The following is a 13,012-nucleotide window of genomic DNA, read 5'->3' as shown; positions in this document are numbered from 1 at the left end:
GTGATAGTTTTATGATGATATAGGAAGATGTCTTTTTAAAAAAATATATTTTATTGGTTTTTTACAGAGAGGAAGGGAGAAGGATAGAAAGTGAGAAACATCGATCAGCTGCCTCCTGCACACCCCCCACTGGGGATGTGCCCGCAACCCAGGTACATGCCCTTGACCGGAATCGAACCTGGAACCTTTCAGTCCGCAGGCCGACGCTCTCTATCCACTGAACCAAACCGGTTAGGGCAGGAAGATGTCTTTATGTGGAAATATTTAGCTGTAAAGTATCATGTGTATAATTTTATTTTAAAATGGGGGAGCAATGCCCTGACCGGTTTGGCTCAGTGGTAAAGCGTCGGCCTGCGGACTAAAGGGTCCTAGGTTCGATTCTGGCCAAGGGCATGTACCTTAGTTGCAGGCACATCCCCAGTAAGGGGTGTGCAGGAGGCAGCTGATTGATGTTTCTCTCTCATCGATGTTTCTAACTCTCTATTCCTCTCCCTTCCTCTCTGTAAAAAAATCAATAAAATATATATTTAAAAAAATAAAAATAAATTTTTGTGGCAGCAAAAAATAGAAAGAAAGAAATACAAAATGTTAATTGTTGGATGTGGGTGGTCAACATGAATATTCATTGTATTGTATATTGAAAATTTTCACATGAAAATTTTTTTTTTTTATATATATTTTATTGATTTTTTACAGAGAGGAAGGGAGAGAGAGATAGAGAGTCAGAAACATCGATGAGAGAGAAACATCGATCAGCTGCCTCCCGCACATCTCCCACTGGGGATATGCCCGCAACCCAGGTACATGCCCTTGACCGGAATCGAACCTGGGACCTTTCAGTCCGCAAGCCGACGCTCTATCCACTGAGCCAAACCAGTTTCGGCAACATGAAAATTTTAAAAATAAAATAAAATATCACTTTATCCAAATGCCCTGCCTCTGATCCACACACCCATGCAAAGGAAGCCCTCATTCTGTCCATTGTTTGAAGACCCGTTTGATGAATAGTCATTTGCCTTATGTTAGTAAATAAACAGTGAGGGGGACAAAAAAGTTGAAAAATTAAAAACCAGTCCTACTTACCTCTTCTAGGTCACTTTAGTTTTAGGCTTTCGTTTTGACACAGTTGGACTACAGTGGTAACAGTTTGGCCGGACATTCCACAGAATGTCTGCTTGTTCACATGGAATCTGTTATTTATTTATTTATTTTTTTTAATTCTTCAGTAACATATTCTTTAAAAATAATACAAAATGCACACAAGAGAGAACAGTGAAAGTATGTCCTGGAGCCGACGCTGTGGAGGAGAATTCTTCGTGTAGGCTTGAAGGGTGGAAGCTGTGTGTTTGCTTAGTAAGGCAGAATTTTTGCTAACATGTTAAAAATTAAAACCTTCCCTTTTTTGTGGACTAACAGCTGTCGACTTGCTGGAGAAGATGCTTGTACTGGACTCGGACAAGAGGATCACGGCAGCCCAAGCGCTCGCGCACGACTACTTCGCTCAGTACCACGATCCTGACGACGAGCCCGTGGCTGACCCTTACGACCAGTCCTTCGAGAGCCGGGACCTGCTTATCGATGAATGGAAAAGTAAGGCACGAAGGCAGCACTGACACCTGCCTGAGAGCTTGGTCTGACAATCCTTCCTCGGTGAGCCGCTCGCCATAAGCTGTGCACAGGAGAATAAAATGCCTGGCTGGCAGCAGCTCGCCAAAACTGTGGTCAGGGCCTCGCCCAGAGTGAGCGCCTCTGTCGAAAGCGTGAAGGGGTGACACTCTCCAAGCCAGGAGACCCTCACGTCTGCTCTGATTTTGCGCGCAGCCCCTCACACCTGCCTCGTCTCTGAGGTTCTCAGAATCTTTTCCTTTACAGCATCTCTCTGAGATGAGTAAAGGAAGGGGATTTTTACAGTTTTATACTTGATACAATTGGGACAAAATATCTTGCCTATTACCTTAGACCTAGTTAGGGACACTACCGGAAATGGGATGCAGGCCTGATCTCATAGTCTTTCCATAAAACACAAATCCGGAGCTCCGGGCAACTGCCCAAAGCCAGGCTTTCCTGCTGCTGGAGCATGTCGGCGGGCTGCTCCGTTATTGAGCTCTAGGAGGAGGCACTGAGCGATAAAAGAAACAAGGAAGATGGGTTTAGATATGTGTCCTTGAACTTCTGGGCAGTCACATGATCCAGTGGGATCACACACAGCAGTGAATGGTTACTGGGAGCGTCCCTCTCAGCATCAGCTGGGAGAGGCAGGGCAGGTCTGCGCTCAGAAAGAAGCACAGTGCTTGCCAGCAAAGAGCAGCCTGACCTCACCTGGGCTTTCCTTCCCAACCCCTAGGCCTGACCTACGATGAAGTCGTCAGCTTTGTGCCTCCGCCCCTTGACCAAGAAGAGATGGAATCCTGAGCACCTGGTTTCTGTTCTGCTGATCCCACTTCACTGTGAGGGGAAGGCCTTTTCACGGGAACTCTCCAAATCTCATTCAAGTGCCTCCTGTTGCGAAGATCTCCTCCATGGTGGAAGAGGGGTGTGTGCGTGCACGCATGTGTGTTAGTGTGTGTGTCTGTCTTTGTGGGAGGGTAAGAGACTGAGCAGCAAACTGCGATCACAGAGACTCCGTGGCGTCCAGACACCCGTGGCCGCCTCTGCTCCCGCTTCTTCGTGAGTCGGCTCTTAGGGTTGTTCAGTGCAAAGTAACAAATATTCAGCGTCCTACATCCAGGCATGCTTTTACTCTTTTGGCCTCTCCTGTGGGCCCACCTTGACCACAGTGGCACAGAGAAGGCTCGCCCCTTCTGGCTGCTTCAGCTCTGGAGCCGTCCTCGGGAAGCGTACAGCCAAAAGGACCAACTGGCTCTGTGCGCCTGTCTGAGAGCTCGCTCTGTCCCATTCTCAGAACTCAGCAGGTGTATCTGGGACTCTACGTATGTTTGTGCCTTAAAAGGGAGAAGAGAGTGCGGAGATGAAGTTCTGAGCCAGGCGAGTAGTCAGCTGGGTGGACGACCTTGTGAAACAGCCTTCAGAGGCTCCGTGTGCATGTGTGGGCATGCGTGTATGTGCTGCTCTCTCGATCCCGGGTGTTGTGCCATTTCTCTGCTTGCCCCCCTTCAGTGCAGAGGTTTCTGGAGAATTGGACCCAGTCGCCAGAGGCCGGCTCTTGCTGTCTGTGGGCGTCCTGTGTGCTCTTTCTTCCTAGCAGAGTGATGATGTCTTGCACGCCTAGCTGTTTGAGCATGCACAGCTGCTTGCCCTGTTTTTCAGGAGGCCCTGGTGCCAGGCAAGTGTGCCAGTGAGGACTTCTTGGGAGTTCAGAACTCGTGTCACCTTGGCTGATGCTACGGGCAGGTGACATCTTCTCTTCAGCCCCCAGTGCTATTTTGTGTTGTACACAATTGATACTCCAGGTGCTTTTGATGTGAAAATTATGAAGAAATGGAACAGATGGATATATAGCATTTTCTTTCCTGCCATCTGGTTTTCAAGAAACTATTTTTGGGGAGCCATCATGGGAAAGATGGGGCTTTTCCCAGGAAACCTCAGCCTTTGGAAACAAGTCATTCTCTCCCCTCCCAATAACCAATGCTAAGAAACGCCGAAATCAAAGTGAAAAATAAACGCTCATGAGGCCAGAACTCCTTTCTCTATTTTTGTCTAAATATGGTTATTTTTCTAAAAAAGTAATGAGGTGTCTTTTCCACCTTCTTTAGGGTCTTCTTGGCAGCATAACGTTGGCTTCTTGGTCTCGGTTTAGGGAGAAATGAATTTTGTATTTTGCAGGAATCCTTTGAGAATGTGATTCCTTTGATGGGGAGAAAGGGCAAATTATTGTAATATTTTGTATTTTCAACTTTATAAAGATGAAATATCCTCAGGGGTGGAGAAGAGTCGTTTTCATAATTTTCTGAATTTCAGGCATCTTGTGCTACGTAAGGGCCCAGGTATTTAAACCTTTTGTGAAATGAGAAAGTGTAAGGCCACTTGCAGGGTCGGCCATGTGACAAAATCTCTCACTGGCGCAAGGCGTTTCCATTTCTGTCACAGTGCAGTGACTGTGCACTCCAGGAGGACAGCGTAGGGCCGAGTCAGCCGGAGCGAGGGCACGAGGCAGCTCATGGCAGTCATGCCACACCCGGGATTGTCCCCTCTTTAAGGAAAATGAATGCAAAGGCCTCATCTCCTTGTGTGCAGTTCAGATCCTCACAGCCCACGGCAGGGTGAATTTTGTCAGCGTGTGGGGTTGTACGTGCTAGTGTGATTTCCTCCGACGTGCTGCTCTGCATACCTTCCCGTCCAGGTCTCTGCAGGTGTTAGGAGCTGAGCAGACTGGGGAAGGGCTCCTGTGTCTGAGAATCATGCTCCCATCTCCTGACTTCTCTGAGCGGAACTCAGAAGAGAGAATGAGGGAAACTTCTATTTTATTTGTACTTGTGAACTTGGCTGTAATCAGTTATCCCATATAGGATGTCACACAATACCACTGGTCAAAATAAAGCCTATTTTTCAAATTTAGTGAGTATCTCAATTTTATTTCATTTTTCTCTTCATCATTTTTATTTAATGCTCAACATGGCTTTATATCAATGTTCTTTCAGCTATGGCCTGGCATATGTTTCTGACAGATCTTAATATTACTCCTAAAATTCAAAAAAACATGGATAGAGCTCCTGGGTTGTACATTTATGGTGAAGCAGATCTGAGTCTTTGAAGCGAATGGGTAAAGCAAAGGGCAGATAAGGTTTAAGGAGGCAGGCACAAGGCGTATTGCCCTTGGGCGTCAGAGTAGCCTGGGACAGGGTCAGAGACCACAGTCCAGGGGCCAAATCCACTAAAAATAGTTTTTACATTTTTAAATGGTTGAAGTAAGAACAGTGTTTTTGTAGCGTGTGAAAAATAATGTAAATGCACATTTCAGTGCCAGTAACGTTTTATTAGAACACAGTCACACATTGGGTTAGGTGTTGTCTGTGGCTGCCTTCAGCTGAATAGTTGTGGCAGAGAACATGTGCCTACAAAGTCTAAACTTCCTACACTTTTACAGAAAAAGTTGACCAACCCCTGGCCCAGGGTTTCCATTTCCTCATTTGTAAAGTTTTTTAAAGTAGGTGCTTGGTTTTGTTCAGGTTTGACGTTCTAAGACTACCCATAGAAAGTATATTTTTATTTTTAAATTTCTAGAGAGAAGGTTGGATGTGTACCTGTGTGTACATTGATTATAGACTTTTAAGCTAATGTATTTTATGATTCTTGTGTATGGCCCTTGACAGTTTTCTTCAGAACATCCGAGGATTTAAAGGGCCCGAGTTCTCTCAGCTCTTCTTAGGGTCTGTGTTGGTTGCTTCCTTCTCAGTGGCTAGGCATGCTGGCAGGTGCCCAGGGTGGGTTGTGTCCTGGGTCATCTGGTTCCTGGCTGGTAGTCAGGGATGGTGGCAGTTATAGAAGGCAAACCCAGCACAGGCTCTTCTTCATCCTGTTCTGTTCTCTGTGACTTCTTGAAGGGCTCAGAGAAAAGGCGCCTGGTTGTCACATGTGCTACATCAGCCCCCGTAAGGACCAGGCAGTTGTAGGAAATGTTTTGCCTTCACACGCGAGACATGAGCGCCAGAAAAAACTCACCTAAATGAATCCACATAGAAATGAGGACCAAAATTTCATAGTATGTGGGGGCAGGGAGAGGAAGTCTGCTTGGGACTTTTACCATGAAACCAAAGTTATAAAAGCAAAGTCATAATTTCAAATACCCTATATAATAAAACGTAATATGCAAATTGATTGGTCGCTATGATGTGCACTGACCACCGGGGGCCAGATGCTCAATGCAGGAGCTGCCCCCTGGTGGTCAGTGAGCTCCCACAGCGGGAGTGCCGCTCAGCCAGAAGTCAAGCTCAAAGCTGGCGAGTGCAGTGGGGGTGGTGGGAGAAGCTCTGCAGGCGAGTGGTAAGGAGTGAGGGGCCCCAGACTGCGAGAGCCCCAGACTGCAAGAGGGATGTCTGACTGCTGGCTTAGGCCCAATTTCCAGGGGCATCGGGCCTAAGCCAGCAGGTGGACATCCCCCGAGGGGGTCCCGGATTGGGGAACCCCACCCCCCCAGTGCACAAATCTCGTGCACCAGGCCACTAGTATTCTTATAATGAACAAAGAATGAATCAAGTGTTGGAGTTTAAAGTGAAATTGTGTTTAGTATCCTACAATATCCTTCCTGTTTTACTTTTGCAGCATAATCTAAGGTAATTTTTGCAAAAATATTTGAGGTCTTGCTCAGTTTTCCTAAGGACCTCAATCTTGATAGTCACATCGTTCTTTTTTATTGGCATCTATTGGTGATCACTTTATCACCTTTCCCTTCAGTAACTGGGCTGAGTCCGCGAAGTCCACATCTTTCAGTGGCTTTGCTTGGTATTTGAGCAGTGTTCTAGCATTGTTTATAAAAAGTTCACCAAATCCACCATCTTTTACTAAATTTGCAACTATTACAATTAATCTCCATTATATGTGTGTCATTTGCCATATGCTTACAATGTAACCAGTTAGAGACTAACGGAGGACAAGACCGGAAAGGGTAGGATAGGCACTCTGGGTTCCGAGGCTTGTGGACAAGGAGGGACTGGCTTGATGACAGTTTAGCAGTGAGTGTTTTCTTGTGATGACTTTCACAGGGACTCGGCTAATGAGTCTGTGAGGAGTAACAAAGACCCTTTTTATTGCTAATACAGATGTTTGAATATACATTCCCTTTGAACTTCGCATTTACACTTCTCAGAACTTAGAGGCCTCCTAAGTCTACAGAGAAAAAAGGAAAAGGTTATTCAGTGTTATGTTCTTTGTAATAGCAAAGCATTGGCAGTGAGCCACACATCTGTCAGTGAGGACTTAATTGATCTGTACAGTGGGAAACCATGGAGCTGGGCGTCATATGTGTGCAAGATGGGTGAGGAGTGAGGGAGAGAGTAAGTGGCAAAGCATACATACCGCCCCCCATTCTGCATTGATGGTAATACCTATGGCTAGGGAAGCCCTAGAGGAACACACACCAAACTCCGCAATCACCTCTAGGTACTGGGATGACGTGGCTCTAACATGCTTTTTGTTTTGTTTTTGTTTTTTATATTTTTATTGATTTCAGAGAGGAAGGGAGAGGGCGAAATAGAAACATCAATGATGAGAGAGAATCACTGTACGCCCCCACACTGGGGATCGAGCCCACAACCCAGGCATGTGCCCTTGACTGGAATCAAACCTGGGACCCTTTAGTCTGCAGGCCAACGCTCTAGCCACTGAGCCAAACCAGCTGGGGCTTATTTTGTAATGTTTTAATTGATTTCAGAGAGAGGAAGGGAGAGGAAGACAGAGAGAGAAACATCAATGATGGGAGAGAATCATTGATCGGCTGCCTCCTGCACACCCTCTACTGGGGATCGAGCCCAAACCCTGAGCATGTGCCCTGACCAGGAATCAAACCCGTGACCTGGTTCATGGGTTGACGCTCAACCACTGAGCCACACCGGCCGGGTGTGACTATCTTTGTACAATTTCTCTTACGTTGGCTTTTTTCTAAACAGTAATTTTTAAAATTTTATTTTTCAATTACAGTTGACATTCAGTATTATTTTGTATTAGTTTCAGGTGTACAGCATAGTGGTTAGACAATCATATACTTTACAAAGTGTCATTGGTTTTTCCAGTGCCCACCTGGTACCATACATCAAGCATGTCAAACTCGCGGGCCATATGCGGCCCACATGAATATTTTTGTGGCCCAGCCAATATAATGGTATGAAATGTTTTAATAAAAATTTCATAGCTTAATTTTTATAATATCCTGTTATACATACTTATTAATAACAAACTACAACGGTCGCTAATGACTGATTACTATAATCGTGTTGCATTCATTTCCCTTATGCCCAGGCGCACCATTTCTCTCCACTAATACTAGCAGCGAATATTTTATGTTAATGATGACTCATTTATTTCAGCCCTCTGTATTCAGCATGTCTTTATCGAAATAAACCTACATTTCTATGAAAATTGAAGCTTTTGTTTTTTTGCGGCCCACAGAAACTTAAACCTTGTTTATTTGGCCCGTGTTAGCCTTTGAGTTTGGCATGCTGGCCTTACATAGTTATTACAATAATTTTTTTTAAAAATCAAAATGTATTTTGATGAGAAAGACTTTTACAGCCTGTGTGACCCGGGAACCATTCCCCAATTTCCATTTTGCCAGGGCCAGAGCCCCTCTTCAGGACAGGACTCCCCCCAGCTGCTGGGCCCCGGGCGAGCGGAGGGCCCCGGGCTCTGCCGCAGGGTTCTCCCCTGGGGCAGGGCTCGCTGGCCTCTTCCCCAGGAGGAGAGGATGTCGCACGGATCTGAAGCGGGATTTTTCAGCCCTGGCCCTGTTGACATCTTGGGCAGATAGTCCTTCGCCACGGGGGCCGCCCTGTGCATTGTAGGGTGTTAAGCAGCTTCTCTATCTTCCACTCACAAGATGGCAGTAGCACACATACCCTCCCAGCTTGGACACCCACCGTCTAGACAGTGGTTCTCAACCTTCCTCATGCCGGGACCCTTTAGTACAGTTCCTCATGTGGTGGTGACCCCCAATGTCATTGTTACAAACTGAACATAATTAAAGCATAGTGATGAATCACAAAAACAATATGTAATTATATATGTGTTTTCCGATGGTCGTAGGCGACCCCTGTGAAAGGGTCGTTCGACCCCCAAAGGGGTCGCGACCCACAGGTTGAGAACCGCTGCTCTAGACATTGCCACGTGTCCCCTGGGAGCAAAGTCATTCCTGGCCGAGAACCCCCCGGTCTGAAGCTGGAGGCAGCTCCAGTCTTGCAGAATACCAAAGCCTCTTTTCTTTTTCTTTTTTTTTCTCAATTCCCCATGTTTGTTTTTTTTTTAGTAATATTTTATTTTATTTTTTATTTTTTAATTTATTGCTTAAAGTATTACAAAGGGTATTACATATGTGTCCATTTTATCCCCCCGCCCTAGAATTGAAGGTTCACACCTACTAACCTGTCATCAGTTCATGAAATGGTTTGGTCTCTTGAAGGGAAGTACAAACAGGAAAGGCCCTTTTAAAGACCTATATTCCCCTTTCTGGGGAAAAAGGAAGATCTTAGATACTCAGCAGTTCAGAAGAAAGTATATTCAATGCTGGCTTAAGGCTATCTCATGTCTAAAAATAAACACAAGGTAGGTGTTGAGTGAATAAAGTTATCCTTTGTTCAGAAGCTCTTTGGCCATTATCCACAAACAAAATTGAGTAAGCTGGGGTATGACTGCAAGATTTCTGAGATAGACAGGTGATGAGTTACAGTGGAAAGAATACTGGGTGGTGGTGGTTTTAAATATTTTTATTGAATTTTTAGAGATGGAGAGGGAGAGAGAGAGAAACATCGATGTGAGAACAGAACATTGATGGGCTGTCTCCTGCACACCCCCTACTGGGGATCCAACCCAAAACCCAGGAATCAAACTAGCAACCTTTCCGTGCACAAGGCGATGCCTAACCTACTGAGCTAAACTGGCCAGGGCAAGAATACTGGGTTTGAAGCCACACAGACTTGGGTTCAAATCCTGGCTCTAGCTCTTGTCAGGTATATGACCCTGGGGTAACAGATTCTAGCTTCCACATGATTGCAAAGAGTAAATGAAATATCAGACCTCCATGTGCCTGCTGTACACAAGCTACTGACTGGTTTACGTCTCCCTTGAGTTGACCTTGGGCACTGAGGCTGTCCTGTTGGATGTGGTGTTCTGTGTCTGGGAACTGAGTTTCTAGAACCAGTGTGGAGGAGAGCTCCGGGAGACAACACCGGCCCAGGGCGGGCTCCAGTGCAGGTTCTGGAGAACTCATCATTGAGCTGGAGCCTGTGGTCTGAGTGACTGCCCACAGCCAGTGGGATACTGTTGGCTGCAAACCTATTTGATTAATTCAGTTTTTAAAATGTGCTCTTTATTTTTGTTATTTTTTAAAAATTGATTTTAGAAAGAGAGGAAGGGAGAGGGTAAGACTGAAAGAGAAACACTGATGTGAGAGAAACATCAATTAGTTGCCTCCGCACGCGCCCCTACCAGGGATCAAACCCACAACTCTTTGCTGCACGGGACGATGCTCCAACCAATGGAGCCACCCCAGCCAGGGCGTAAAGAATGTGCTGTGTTTAGAAGTCACCAAGTAGTTAAGAGAGGAAGTAATCTTAAGTCAAATCTTGCAATTCTATATACTAGTATTTCCATCACCTTTTAGTGTCATTTGAGGGGAAAAACATGTATGTAAAACCACATGACCAGCCTCACCCCTTGAAAAGACCAACGGTTCTCAACTTTATGAGATGCAACAGCTTTCGTATAACTAATATTTTGCAGTATGCCTTTCATGATCCTGAAGTGAAATTCATAGGTTGCATACAGATACACAATTTTGAAGAAAATATAATGATCTATACAGGCTGTCCCAAAAAATGTATACACACTTTGAATAATTATTCATCCCAGTGGGTTAAATCTGGAAAGAAAGAAACATCAGTTGAGCTATGAGCTCTTAAGGTGTGTATACATCTTAGAAAAATATGAATGCACTTCAGCATCAAAGACGATGCAGTGAGGCACTGGCTCCTAACCCTTGAGTGTGACCTGCGTTGTGCTGTCCACTCACATGCCATGACTGATGGCTGTCAGTCCCATGACGTCCTGAAAGTGGTGAGCAGCTCTTGGTAAAACTTCAAACAAAACAAGTACAGTCACTTTTTATTTACTCGGTGGTTGTGGTCCCGGACATTTTAAGTATATTAACGTGTAAGGAACTTTTGTCTTATGCTTATAATCGAGTAGCAGTCCAGGCTCAGGTGCAGGCTGCTCCCTCCAGGGCGGCAGGGTGTATGTTTGTGGTAGGAGGCGCCTGTCCGTGGGACTCCCACTGCACGAGGGTCCCGCACGCCACATCAGTGAAGCCCCGGTCACCGTGGCAACGGCCCAAAGTGGCCCGTTGAGAAGTTCTGACTCAAGGGATGTGGAGCCCTGAGAAGTGAAACCTCCAAATTGAAGGACAATTGAGACTCTATTCTCTCTCCTTCACCTCCCCCTTCCCTACTAAACAGTAGTTATTTTATTGAATCCCACGGTACATCAGGCAATGTATATTTTTATTTGTAAATTCTAGTCAAGTAATGTGCCAAGTTCTCATCCAGAGTCACGTTACAATTGAGGCTGGAATCAACAGATCGCCCTGCTTTCAACAGCGAAGGACTCCCAGTTCCAGAGATCTGTGGCGCTGACGTTAAACGTGCCTCTCTTGGTTTTTGAAAGAAAATCAAGAAAAATGTATTATTTCTGTATCATTTCCTTGAAGGACTTGCTGACTGCTGCTGGCCAAGTACAGGTGTCAAAAGGGTGCCACTGTCCGTGGCAGCCACCGCTGGGCACTCTCTCACCTCCAGCCCCAGCCGCCTCCCTGGCTTCCCTGCTCAGCGGGGACAGAGACGCACCTCCAGGCCTGTGGAGAGCAGGGGCCGCCGAGGGCTGCACCAGCTTCACATCGCCATTCCCTGTGCTCTCTGCACGCCACCGTGGGCCCCGCCTGCTCCTTCCCCACTCGCCGACTAACTTTCCACATCGCTCTGTACGTCCGCGCTGACCGTCCCCAGGCTGGGATCAGGTGTCCCCTCGGTGCTTCTCGGACTCGTCCGCAGGATCGGTGGTGGCACTGGCCCCGCCGCGTTGTCACTGCCTCGTGTTTGTATCACCGGCTCGAGGATCAGGACGCTGGCTCTGGAGCCAGTCCGCCCGACTCCAAATCCCAGCCCCCTCTAAATCTTAGGGGTACAATCTTGGGCAGATTACTTACCCCCTGAACCCAGCTCATAGAGTTGTGAGCGTTAAATGAGTTAAAACCTGTAAAGCCCTTGGCACACGTGAAATGCTCAATAAATATTAGCTCCGGGCACAGACTGCCTTGTTCACTCCCGTGGCCCCATCACCCGCAGATCCGGACCCCATGGGCATCCGCTCTGACTCCCTGAGTCAGGGTGACTGTCACCTTTTAATCATTGCAAACCACCTTGTCCTCTGCTTCCTGCCTTTGCAATCAACAATCTTTAGAAGCAAAGATGATCTAAGGGAAGAAACCAGATCTGTTCAGAGTATCTGTCCTGTCTAAGAAACGGTTTAGGAAGAGGCAGGTGTCAGAATTGGATTCTGAGTCTCTCGCCTACGTCTCACTGTGCAGTTCACGTTGGATGCACAACAATTTGCTGAACTGGGACAAGAATCAAACGATGTTTGAAGGTGGCCCATGGCCGTCGCCAGATGAGTGCTCCTGTTTCCCCATCCCTCTGCCGCGTCCCCGTGAAAACGTCAGGGGAAGAGGGGATGGGAAGTCAGGGTGGTCTCTTGCACCCTCCTTCAGCCGTTCCACAAACCGCGCCACTTCTCTGTGCCGGGCACTGGGAACGTGGGAAACGGAAAGCACTCCTGCCCTCTCGGAGTTGGCCTCCTAAAGGGGGGAAGACAGTTGGAAACAGTACCTGTTCCATGTTCCCGGCACCCCTAGAACAGAGCCTCTGAGGGCCGGCTGCTGGTGGCCATGTCGGGCGGTGTACCATGGGCCCGCCTCCCTGGCACTCGCCTGGCCAACGGGGGGATTGTTTTGTGGGAGACCTAGCCTGTGTCCTCCTGGTGTTACCTCGACCTGGTCGGCTGGCTCCACCTGCAGGGCTGCCAGGGCGGCCACTGCCTCCGGCTGTGAGGCAGGACGGCATCACCCACCACCATTACACAAGGGCGCTTCGCCCGCTCGGCCATGGCTCAGGCACGACAGCTGCGGGCCGGCTCTGCCCAGGGACAGGCAGTGACTGTCTGGTAATGGTGCTGACAACGTGCTTGTGGTGGGGAGTGTCCCCATTTGGAGGATATGCTGCCCCCAACAAGCCCCGCCCTGCTCCCGGTTAGGAAACACCCCCCACCCCAGCCTCTCCGCCTCAGGTGAGTCAGGTGC

At 47.3% G+C, this 13,012-nt stretch overlaps 1 protein-coding gene across 3 annotated transcripts in view; it reads left to right on the top strand.

Moving 5' to 3' along the window:
- Nucleotides 1-4,515, top strand: part of MAPK14 (mitogen-activated protein kinase 14) — a 70,265-nt gene extending 65,750 nt beyond the window's left edge. For all 3 annotated transcript variants that reach the window (XM_036317450.1, XM_036317449.1, XM_036317451.1), the window contains exons 11-12: nucleotides 1,417-1,590; nucleotides 2,345-4,515. In XM_036317450.1, the coding sequence (XP_036173343.1) occupies nucleotides 1,417-1,590; nucleotides 2,345-2,412 (242 nt within the window). In that variant the 3' untranslated portion in view covers nucleotides 2,413-4,515. The remainder of the gene's footprint in view (nucleotides 1-1,416; nucleotides 1,591-2,344) is intronic.
- Nucleotides 4,516-13,012: the final 8,497 nt, after the last annotated feature.

Source organism: Myotis myotis, unplaced genomic scaffold (genome assembly GCF_014108235.1).
Source record: "Myotis myotis isolate mMyoMyo1 unplaced genomic scaffold, mMyoMyo1.p scaffold_m19_p_7, whole genome shotgun sequence".
NCBI lineage: Eukaryota > Metazoa > Chordata > Mammalia > Chiroptera > Vespertilionidae > Myotis > Myotis myotis.
Note: the sequence above shows the minus strand (reverse complement) of the source record. Positions and strands in the feature narration are given on the sequence as shown.